This window comes from Oryctolagus cuniculus, chromosome 4 (genome assembly GCF_964237555.1).
Source record: "Oryctolagus cuniculus chromosome 4, mOryCun1.1, whole genome shotgun sequence".
NCBI lineage: Eukaryota > Metazoa > Chordata > Mammalia > Lagomorpha > Leporidae > Oryctolagus > Oryctolagus cuniculus.
The window spans coordinates 125,917,888-125,930,297 of NC_091435.1; the positions used below are offsets into that span (position 1 = coordinate 125,917,888).

General features: G+C 43.1%; 1 protein-coding gene across 3 annotated transcripts in view; it reads right to left on the reverse strand.

The window, feature by feature from the left end:
- The window catches only part of MME (membrane metalloendopeptidase), a 102,467-nt gene extending 91,571 nt beyond the window's left edge, over nucleotides 1–10,896 (reverse strand). The window contains exons 1-3 of one of the 3 annotated variants that reach the window (XM_008266181.4): nucleotides 10,757–10,896; nucleotides 6,188–6,357; nucleotides 5,409–5,444 (exon numbers count right to left, since the gene is read on the reverse strand). In XM_008266181.4, coding sequence (XP_008264403.1) covers nucleotides 5,409–5,444; nucleotides 6,188–6,347 — 196 coding nt within the window. In that variant the 5' untranslated portion in view covers nucleotides 6,348–6,357; nucleotides 10,757–10,896. 3 annotated transcript variants of the gene reach the window in all.
- Between the last annotated feature and the right edge of the window lie 1,514 nt (nucleotides 10,897–12,410).

Genomic DNA, 12,410 nt, shown 5'->3' on the forward strand with positions numbered 1-12,410 from the left:
AGTTAATAGGATTTGAACCCTATCCAAATTTTTATATGCTAAGTTGTATTTGCCTTATTTCAGCTCTGGTGTAGTAACCCATATTAATACATTTGCCACATGGGCAATTAACTTAAAGTGTGTATTGTAAATATAATTTTATGTGCATTATAAATATTTAAATCATAGATGCTCAGATTTTAAATGGATGACACCAAACAGATTTCAAGATGGTCCACAGTCTTCTGCAATATTTTATTTTTGCCATAGAATGACTTCACTTCTATTCCTTGACATCAAAGGATTAAAGAGAGAGGTACACTTGCAGTGACATTCCCTTCCACTGGGAGAAATATTCAAGTTAGAATCAACTTTCATTAAAGTAAGCACCTGGGGTATCAATACCTACTTTTCCAATTCTCAAGAATGTCTGTGCTTAAATTTGAACTCTCCTAGTCTTTTAAAGACATCTGTACAATTGTTGGTTGAATATTTTATATTTTTTCAACAACATTACTTGCATCTTTCTTATTTTCATCTATTTCATTCTTCTCACTCTTCTTTATTACCTACTTCTGCCCAAGATATTCTCTAGTGTTTTCCTAAAAGAAATGTCTGTATTTTCTGTGGCAGAAAGGAGGACTAAGTGTGCGTAAGGGCATGAAGGTTGTATCATTGGGGGTATACAGAATCTTCCCTTTTTCCACCAAGAAAAGCAGTAACTACAAATATGAAAATATTCTAACAGCTTGTGAACCAACACAGCAGATTGAAGACAAACACACAGCTATACAGCAATCTGATTTACCACCTATGCTATTTCCATCATATACATTTCTCTGCCAAGATATAGTTTTGAAAAATGCTTTACATTGGGTAGGATTTCCAAGACACAATTAAAGAACACAGGTTAAATATATTTTAGTAAGTTGAGATTTGCCAAACACTATGTAAAAACTATATCCCTAAACATTAAGTCACATTTAAGACTCCAGATTCAGAGTGTCACGTTGCTCCTTGAGGTATACACTACTAGAGGATGATGCCTAGATCTCTGGCCCAAAATTACCTTCAGAAATTTGCAAAATATGCAATCCTACTCAAAGAACCCAGTTTCTACAAAATGAAATGTAGACAATAGAATAAAGTGAGGGAGGAAAGAGAGAACCTATAGATAAAGAGACTTTAAAGACAGGCCAAAAATATTATGGATAGAGAAATTAACCATCAGAGGTCAATACATAAGTGGAAGTTTCTCAGGCATAGACATGGTAGAGAAAGAAAGGAGTGGGAGGATTTGGGGAGAGAGTAAATGGTAACTTGAGCACATAATATCTTGCAATCTCCCAATTCAGCAACCTGTACAGTCACTTCCCTTGGAAGTAAAGGTCTTTCTCTGGGAGCAGGCATATTTGGCCTACAGGTTAAAACCCCCTGGTTCCACTGCACAGTGCCTGTTCTCATTCCCAGCGCCAGAACCTGACTCCAATTTTCTACCAGTAAAGACTCTGTGAGGCAGTGGTGGTGGCTCCAGTGATGAGGTTCCTGCCACCCTCCCAAGAAATCTGAATAGTGTTCCTGCTTGCAACTCGGACCCTGGACCAGCCCCAGCTGTTGCAAGCATTTCAGAAATGAACCAGTGATTGGATTTTTTTCTCCCTCTGTCCTCTCCCTCCACCAACTCACCTTCCTATCTCTCTCTCCCTTTCCCTCCTCCCCTCCCTTCCTCTCAACACCTTAAATAGGAAAGTGAACATATTTATGTAAAGCAGCAAATGGCTGATCAACAAATCAGGTCTTCCTCAAACTCTTTGCGTCATTTCTCAGCGTAAACAATCATTGCTCTTGAAATCCAGAGCAAAATACCCATCAAGAGACAGTACAGAAAAAGCAAACGACACATATTCAACACATTAGACTGTAACTTAGAATTCCAAGATCTTTTCCCACCATTATTTTGCAAAGGTAAGCGAATAAGCACAAATAACTAGAAAAGAACAACCAATAGAAAATAGTGGAAATGATTCAAAATACTTTATGCAGACCTAAAAGGGACTTAGGAATCCCTAGTTAGCACTGTGTCTGCAAGGTTGGAGTCCCAGCTGTTCCACTTCTAACCCAGCTCCCTGCTAATGTGCCTGGGAAAATAGTAGAAGATGGGCCCTAGAGCTAGGCCACCATCATCTTCATAGGACGAGTCCTGTATGAAGTTCCAGGCTCCTGGCTTCAGCATGGCTTAGCTCTGGCCATTACAGCCATTTGAAGAGTGAACCAGTGGATGGAAGACCTCTCTCTCCCTACCTCTCTCCCTTTCTCCCACCCTGTCTGTAACTCTACCTTTAAAAAAAAAAAAAAGGATTTATTTATTTATTTGAAAGTCAGAGTTACAGAGAGAGAGGGGAGACAGAGAGAGAGAGGTCTTCCATCCGATGGTTCACTCCGCAATTGGCCGCAACGGCCGGAGCTGCGCTGATCCAAAACCAGGAGCCAGGAGCCAGGAGCCAAGAGCCAAGAGCCAAGAGCTTCTTTTGGGTCTCCCACATGGGTGCAGGGGCCCAAGGACTTGGGCCATCTTCCACGCTTTCCCAGGCCGTAGCAGAGAGCTGGATTGGGAGTGGAGCAGCTGGGTCTTGAGCCAGTGCCCATATGGGATGCCGGTGCTTCAGGCCAGGGCGTTAACCCACTGTGCCACAGCGCTGGCCCCTGTAACTCTACCTTTAAAAAAAATCTTAAAAAAAAGAAGAATCACTTGTTAAAGTTTATAAATATTGTATTCACCTCCTATGATGCTCATGCAGTCACCATCTTTCTCCTCTTTGAAGAAAGTACAAATGCTCTTGTCTTTATCTCACCACAGTCTACATGATGCAACTCTATGGCTTCTCTGTTTCCTTCTCTGGCTTTTGTTTTCCTTCTATCCTAATAACTGATGTCATCTTAAATTCAGCCCTTGCACCTCTTCTCTTCTTCTTGGGACTCAAATATCTTCATGGCTTCTACCCCCATGGCTTCCACTATCACCCCTAAACTGACAGACTTTAAATTTAAATTCTAGCCCCGGATGCCCCATTTCTGTCTGCCATCTACTTTCACTTGGCTGTTACTCCTGATTCAGACAAAACATCCAAATCCACCCCTAGTTTCTCTGTGTGTGGGTTGTCATCATGCCTCCTGCATCCCTGGGTTTTAAAGCGTGCCATTATATTCATTTCATTCTTATTCTTCACTTCACATAGGGAGTCAGTTCCCCCAGGCATCCAGTGCTGCCTCTGGATGTTTCAGTAGGGCACCCACCCCCTCCCACAGATCCTAGCTCACATCCTGAGCACAGCAACAGCCCCCCCCCCCCCCCCCGCTTGCCTTCCCAGGCTTATCACTTCCTAATCCAACCAGGCAGCCTAGCGCTCCCTGAATCCTCTTTCAACTTTCACCCGATCACTCCCGTGTTCACAAACAAGTCTGTTTGTCCTTTAGTTCAACACCAAGGCTAAACACGGATTTTTCAAGGTTCTCTAAAATGTGCCCCTATATACCAAGCCAACATTTTTATTGTTTCCCATTAAATGATTTTTGGCTATGCTTTCTCTTTGTTTGGAATTCCTTCTTTTATATTTCCATTTCCAACTCTTAGCACTTGAATCAAGGCCCTTCCCAAATCTCGACTTCTTTACCTACCCTTACATGACTAAAGGTGACTCTCTTCTTGGTTCTCACGCCTCTAATGATTTACAAGACATTTAATGCTTGGCAGAATGCGTGGCATGGCGATTGAGACACCTCTTGGGACACCTGCATCTCACACTAGAGTGCCTGGGTTCAACTCCTGGCTCCACTTCCGTCGTCTTGTTAATGTACCCTGGGATGCAGCAGGTGATGGCTCAAGTACCTGCGTACCTGCCAACCATGTGGTAGGCCCGGGCTGAGCTACTAGCTCCTGGCTTCAGTCTGGCCCAGTCCTGACTTTTGTGGACACTCGAAGAGTGAACTGGCAAATGGAAGCTCTCTCTCTGTTTCCCTCTGTTTCTCTGTCTCTGTGCCTTACAAGTAAATAAAAATAATTTTTTAAAAATAAATTTAACACATACTGATATGATGCTTACTATTCTATGTTCATGTTTTTTCTCCAATTACATGGCAAGTTCCACTCCCCACCCCACAAAAAGAAAGAGAGTTCTCTATCACCCTACCGCACATCCCAGGGTTGAACACTAACTTTTAAGGATATCCATGTTGATTAATCTACTAGTTAGATATATTTTTGATTTTCATCTACTAGACACATAGGTAAGTGATTTATAACAAATAAGAGTAAAAACAATGCCACTGTAGAGAAACCTATATGCCTATGGCATCTGACTTCTTTTAATAAAAAAGATTCCTTTATTTGAAAGTTGGATTTACAGAGTGAGAGAGTGAGAGAGACTGAGCTTCCATTTGCTGCTTCACTTCCCAAATGGCTGCAATGGCCAGGGCTGGGTCAGGCCAAAGCCAGGAGCCAAAAGCTTTATCTGGGCCTCCCACTTGGGCAATTTTCTGCTGCTTTTCCCAGGACATTAGCAGGAAGTTAGCCGGCGCCGTGGCTCACTAGGCTAATCCTCCACCTTGCGGCGCCGGCACACCGGGTTCTAGTCCCGGTTGGGGCGCCGGATTCTGTCCCGGTTGCCCCTCTTCCAGGCCAGCTCTCTGCTATGGCCAGGGAGTGCAGTGGAGGATGGCCCAGGTGCTTGGGCCCTGCACCCCAGGGGAGACCAGGAAAAGCACCTGGCTCCTGGCTCCTGCCAGGATCAGCGCGGTGCGCCGGCTGCAGCGGCGGCCATTGGAGGGTGAACCAGCGGCAAAGGAAGACCTTTCTCTCTCTGTCTCTCTCTCACTGTCCACTCTGCCTGTCAAAAAAAAAAAAAAAAAAAAAAAGCAGGAAGCTGGGTCAGAAGTGGAGCATCTGGGACATAAAGGGCACCCAAATGGGATGCCAGCAACCCGGTAGCAGCTTTAACTGTTATGCCACAATGCCATCCCCAGCATTTCATTTTTAAATATTATACAATTGAGGCTGGTGCTGTGGCATAGCGGGTAAGGCAGCCACCTGCAGTGCTGGCATCCCATATGGGCATCTATTCAGGTCCTGGCTGCTCCATTTCTGATACAGCTCTCTTCTGTGGCCTGGGAAAGCAGTGAAAGTTGGCCCAACACCTTGCGCCCCTGCACCCGCGTGGGAGACCTGGAGGAGGCTCCTAGCTCCTGGCTTCAGATCGGCGCATCTCCAGCTGTTGCAGCCAAATGAGGAGTGAACCAGCAGATGGAGGACCTCTCTTTCTCTCTGCCTCTCCTTCTCTCTCTATGTAACACTTACTTTCAAGTAAATAAATAAATCTTTTTTAAAAAGTTATACACTTAACTGTAAAACTTTAAATGTAAAAATTATTTCTTACCTGATTTTATGCAGTCTGATGATTTGCAAATACCATCTAGAAAAAGGAGGGTATATGCATAAATATTTAAAATACATGCCTAGTAATTTCTCCCTATCTTTTATTCTTTTAAAAACTGCCAATTAAAGAAACAATTTTTTAAAGAACAAACTAAAAGCTGAGTGTTACATATCATAGTCATTGGTTGCAAAAAAAGAAGAAATATATATATAGGGCAATAATATACAAGTCCTAAATTTAGAGTTTTGATTATCAAGAAAAAATGTGCTATTATATCATCCTACCAATCAAGTCATAGGACTATTATTGAAATAATCAGTTTTGTTTAGTAGTTGTTTTTTTTTCCCTACACAATAAGAAACCAATCTTTACTAATTCTTACTGTGGAAAAAAAAAAAAAACTTTCAACACTCAAATTAGACGTCTTAAATTCCTTTGAAGCCCTTTATCATTTCAATGATACAACAAAAGTTGACTAATGACTATTACTGAAGTGGGTGATAAAATTGTGTTTACTTTAATCTAATAAACATACCCATAATAGAATCCTCATAAAGTAAGCAGGAGTGACCTAAATATGCTTGGCAATTAATAACTCAGCTCCAACATAAAAGACACTCTGCTTTACTCCAAACTAATTGTTTTGACATACTACTGTTACATTTTAGTAAGGAATATTTATACCATCATGGACACCTGTTAGTTGGATGGTAAGAGCCCAAGATGAATATTTCATTCTCTTCTGCATTTAGGACTGCTCAGGTACAAGAGGAACCTACCGTCATAGGTTGCATAGAGTGCTATCATCGTCACAGCTATGACAGTGAGGAGCAGGACAAGGACTGAGAGACTGATCTCCAGAGGAGTCCATCGCTGTTTCTTCTTTGGCTTTGGAGTGTTGATATCAGTTATATCCATCTGACTTTCTGATCTTCCCATCACCTAAAATCTGCAAAAAATAAAAATATTAATAACAAACAGACAAAAAGAAGAAACACACAAATTTAAAGCAAAAATAAAGGAATTTTGTTGACAAATCAAAATTTTGATTCTACAAGTAAATAATTTAGAGCCAGATGAATCTGACAAGTCTTGGTCACAATCTTTTGTTTTTTTTTGGATCACTGAAGAGTCCAACAAAAGTGGATGACCTGGCCAGTTTAAATACTCACATATGATTACTTCAGCAGTTCATAAGCAAAAATTGCTGTACCATCATTAGGGAAGTCTTAAACTCACCTTTCTAAACTGTGGACTCACATCAAAGGTTAATTTTATAACTTGCTCCAGTGGTTTCTTTTATAAGCTCAAAAATCAATGACTAATACCTTGAAGTGTTGACTAAGCAATACTTTGAAATATGAATACAAACACAAAATCAAAAGGAACAAGCAACTTGAAGTAGTTTACATAAACAACTTTTATTTTTACAGTTCAGAATTAATATTCCTTGTTCATGAGGTTATCTATTAACTAGCTAGACAACATTTAGAAAATGGTCAGTGGTTTACACCTTGAGATGAAAGATGTGAACCATGTCAATGTTTCCTTGTGCAACTGAAGGAGGAGAACATGATTAAAAAACAATTCTACCTTGCAAGTCAGGGTGCCAGGCACTAAAATAATGCAACTTATATTTAAAATAATAATGTTAATACTTCTAATGATGGCTGACATTTATTGAGCTCTTCTCATGTGGCAATCCCAGGTCTTTGTGCCTTACACAAACTAATTATTCTAAGCTTCATGAAGTAGATATTTCTAGTCCAATTCTATACCTTAAGAGCACACAAGTCAAGTAACTTGCCCGAGCCCATACAAGTAAACATTATTTGTAAAAAAATGCATTTGATTGCTGTTTGGAAAAAAAAAATGTTTAATTATGCAGTAAAAGCTATTTTAGACCTTACTGCAGAAATTCAGGGGGAAAATTAAGGGCAATCTAACCTAAATATTAAATTCCATTGTATCCTTTAGAGGCCTAGTGACTCTATCTGTTTACTAGTCACTCACCACAGCTTTGAATGAACAATTTCATTTTGTCGTCAGTGACTGTACAAGAGAACATCTTAAACGAACAGACTAGTTGTTAATAACTCAATCCAAATTCATCATAAAATTTAGTTCCTAGATGAAGGGACTGCTTAGAAACGCTCTAATAGATCTTCGTTAAATACACACAGTTCCTTGAGGATGTGTTTTGTGTAAACTGAGGCAGATAAGAGAGCAGAAGATTCTACTTTGGAAGTGTGGTCTGGAAGATCTAGCCATAACTAAGAATTTAATCTCTAATGAACCATTAATAAGCAAACCACAGCTACAGAATGTTAAAGTCCTAGATACAAAGTCTTAATTATGCTGTTTACTTGATTACATGAGGCTAAAAGCATGGACAGACTATCAAATAAAAATATTTTATCACACAATGAAAACCATGCCTGCTTCATAAAAGTGGAATGTAATGTACCTGAATGTTAAAAATGTAACTCTTGTTAGCTGAGTCTCACAGTCGCAGAGGAGGGGTGTGGGGATAGGCTATGGAATTGCCTTGATTATAATCCTACTTTAATAGGGGTGATGGTTGGGTAAAGAGAAGATGGAAGTATATTTAATACTTGAACACCCTACAGAGAGGTAAACAATAAAAAAGACTAATTTTCCTAGTCTTCCAGATTTCAAGACTGACTTAAAGAATGAATACATTTAATCACATTTGCTCACCTATTTCCCTTTCTTAAAGATCGCTCCTCCTGTTCTAATAAGATTTTGAAAGACAATATAGATAAATGTTTTACTGCTATAAACTTTATTATTATTATTATTTCTTTCTTAGACTTGGCAGGGGAATCAGGGCAGCCAATGGTAAATTAGAGGTTCTCTTTACCACTGCCACAGTTTCTGGTGCAGCAGATCCAGTAGATATTAGTAGGCAAGCATTTCTCCCTTCCTGGTTACTTTTCCATGGCTTCTCCCCTTATCCTTGAAAATGGGGTGCCAGGGAAGATGGGTTCTAGCGCTTGGCACCTAACACTGCAGAAATAGTGACATGGAAATTAAGGCAGTATCTGATGTTGTTTAGTCCTTTTACATGCATCATCTTTGAATCATCTGAAAACTTTCTTCCATAGTCCCACTTCTTCAAAGTAATCTTTTGCTCCTAAACAGCACTTTACCACAACATTGGACAAAAGTAGCAGCAATGCATGTTTAACCTCATAACCAACTTCGTCAGTGACCTCTAGGTAATTGTCAATGATTCATTATTTTCTCTTAAGAAAACAGGAGTCAGAATTCAGGGCACATATCACCGACTCCCACTCCCTTACCTGCACATCCAACTCAACCACCACCAATCACAAGTAAGAGGGGGGAGGAGGGAACAGGGAAACAAATAAACAAAACTCCAAAAAGCTATACAGTGATACTAGTAGTCCCATTTAAGGCAGAGTGTGCAAAAACGTGCCTACATGGTTAAACTGCTTCATCTCAACTGGAAATGCGTTAAAATGTGTAAACTGAACAGTAGACACTGCCATAGAAGACAAGATCAGAGAATTAGCAGCTCTAACCCAGCAAGAATCCTGCTAACTACAGCTTGACGGCATCACCGAAAGAATAAATTCTTTTGCTAGAGGATAAGCTAAATTTCAAAGCACTGTTAAGCAGCAGTTCTTAGAGCAGCTGAGCATAAGCATGACTTTATCAGATAGCTGAATCCTGGAATGTGGAAGATAACTGATTGGTTAAAGGGAAGCCTGACTCTGAGCAATTTTCATTTTCCCAGCACATGACAGCATTAAGTTATTTCAAGTCCTTGAAGATGTGCTGTGTAACTACAGGTTGCATTATGGAAACTGAGGCACAGGAAGGAGGAACAGGTTCCACATTGACTATGTTTGCAGAAGCTGAGCAGGTAGGTTCGCAGGTAGGTTCTCAGGAGAAATCTTTTTTTTTTTTCCTCCAGACATTAATTTCTAGGCGTTTTCCGTGTACGAAATACGGAGATCTGGACACAAAGTCCCAACCACACTGCTCCCATGTGTAGTGTAGCTCTAGGACCAGACACACAGCTTCCAGTCCGAGAAGGTATTAGACCATTTTTTAAACTGCTGGAACCTGGCAACAGAGTAAGGGAGCCACGCTACCCGCCTGGATAGCCCATTTGCCATTCAGCAGCTGCCAATGTTGACGTTGGAAGTCTGGAACTAGTTTTCAGTTGAGTAAAATTGCCATTTGAATCGCCCGAACATAGAGAAGAGGAATGGAGTCCATAAGAGGCTGAAGAGAGATGTTCCGTTGCAATCCCCCCCCCCTTTTTTTTTCAAAGAATACAAGTAGATTGATACCGGTTAAGGAGCCCTTCTTTAAAAAACTTACACCTACAAAAGAACACTCCCACCCACCCCGCGCCAACCCACCCTTGGGTGATTGAAGCATAAATTATATAATAGGAAATCCAGGTTGCAAAGCGAGATGAGTAGGTGGGATCGCGGAAAGATCTTCAGGTTAAGAAAAGTAAAAATAGAAAAGTGAGTTAACAAAACGAGAAGAAAATCCAACAGAAACCAAAATGAACACAAACCTTGCTGTTAACAAAACCAGTGTCTGTACAGCGGAATGGCAAATCCCCAGCCCCCAGATCAGCCCCGCCGCAGTTAGGTAGCGCTGATCTCGGTAACCAAACATAACTCCCGGAGTCACAGGCTGCAGGGAGCTCTGGTAATAAACCTGAAGAGTCGACCTGACATCACTCGCAGAGCCCTCCTCCAGGTCACCCTCGCTGCCCCTTCCCTCCCCCGCTCCCTCCCTCCCTCCTCAGGTCCCAGCCACAGCTCTTTCCCAGGGCACGCCTCCTCCGCCTCCGGCCGCGGGTCCCGGGCGCGCAGGTCGCGCGGGACCCGGACCGAGGACCCTGCTCCACGCGCCGGCGGCAGCCGCTCCTCTGGCCCGGCGCTGCTCCCCCTCGGGCCCGTCCCAGCGGCTCCCGACTCCCAGGGCGCTCGAGCCCTTTGGACCCTTCTCCCCCAGCTCCCAGGTGCCGGCTTGCTCTCCCGGGACTCACCAGTGGGATTCGGGAGAAGTTGGAGGCTGCAGAGCAGGCACATCCGGACCAATGAGCGCGCGGGGCCGGGCGGCGGGCGGGTGGGCGGTTGGGGAGCCCCGCCGAGCGCGGGTCGGTCCGTGGGTCCCCCGGCGCACCCGGAGCGCCGAGGGATCCGGGCGGCTGGCGGCGGCGCCGAGTTCAGCCGAGGCCGGACGCCGGGGAGGTTCCGCGCCAGCCACGGCCCGGACAGGGGGGCGGCCCGGCACCCCAGGCATCCCTGGGACCCGCACACGGAGAGACTCACCGTGGCCGCTCAGCAGATCCCGCGCCGGGAGTTGGGCGGCTGCTCCCGCCTGCGCTCGGTCAAGCCTCGCCACTTGCACATCTCCGCGCCCCGCGCGTCTCGGCGCTCCTACCCTCTGCCTCGCCGCGGCAGGACCGAGGAGAGGAGCAGTTCCCCGGGTGACCTGAAGGTTTCCGCTGGGTCTCCCAAATGCTGCCACACCGTGTGAGGGGGCCCCGGGGGAGGGGGCGGCGAGAAAGTCTCCCCACGCCCCCAGTTTCCCCACCTCATCATTCCCAAAAGGGCCTCGCCAAACATTCTTGGGATTGCTTAGCTTCGGGGCTTTCAGGAAAACAATACTGGGTCTCTTTGGGATTCTGCAGCGCTGAAGTGGGCTCTGCCTCTCTTGTGAGTGCACCGCAGACAACAATGCTTCTCTCTCTCTTCGCTCCTTTCTCTCCCAGCATCCACGCTTCCTTCCTCCCTTTCTCGGCTTTAATTTTTCTCTTTCATTCCCTTCTAACTTTTGCTGTATTTTCTTTTCCTTCCCTCCTTCACCTTTTCCTTCCTTCCTTTAACCACTTCTTTCCTTGGTCAGAGCAGTAGGATAGTAAGCTCTGTCCAGAAACTCTCCGCTCCCACCTCTCCACTCTGGGGAATCTTGAAACCGTGGAGACTTGGGGTGTTGGCAGTGGGGAGCGACAAGGAGAGGGAACAAAAAGCTAAGGTGTGTCTGCTACACCTACCAAAATTATCTGTGCCTTGTCTGGACCCTTGTCAATATCAATCCGCCGCCAAGCAACACAACATTTTCACTTAAGACACTCCTTCCTTCTAAGGGGGGTTTAAAATACAATAAGAAACAAGGAAATACTTTTTGCACAAAGGCAGTTTATAAAAGAAAGCTTCAGCAGCATTAACTGGCAAGGTGCTCAGAGGAACCCAGCCTCCTGCTGCCCCGCCCCACCCCTTTTTTTCTTTCTAAGGTTTTAAATTCAATTATAAAATGCCAACTATATAAGGAGCTTTACCATTGATCCCTTTCTTCCTTTGAATTATATATAATTGCAAACACACATACTCTGCGGAATTCATACTGAAACACTACGGGGTTTTCCAAACTTGCAATTATCTGTTTTAAACATCAGAATTACTTACTGCTTGAGAAGAGTCCCTTGGCACTAACAAATTTTACATCATTTTTCTAGAAGACAAAACTGAAAAGCCAGGAGAAGTGGTTAATAAATTAAATGAAAATGAAAAGTGCTAATAAATTAAATGAAATAAAATGGAGACTTCCTTAAAAAGTTAACCAATCTTTAGGTAATTAAGTTAATAAAGAAATCTGATGGATGGACATGAAAAGTACTACTTGTATTTCTGTACTTTCCTCCTTCTGTGTGCAGATTATAGACTCTTAAGGCTCATAATAACCCTAAAATCCTGGTCTAAGTCCCCACCAAAGGAGCATGGAACTTAGCCAATGCCCTGGGGAAGCACTCCACTGAACTGACCAGGAAGCCTGGTTACTTTTGCATAAACTGATTCACTCAGCTCCATTAGTTGAGAAATCTCGGTCTTCTGACACTTCTTAAACACTATTACTTTTCAGATAAAAATTACAATTTTATTTTAACTGGACATCATCAACAATGAATTTGATGAGTTAGAAAAT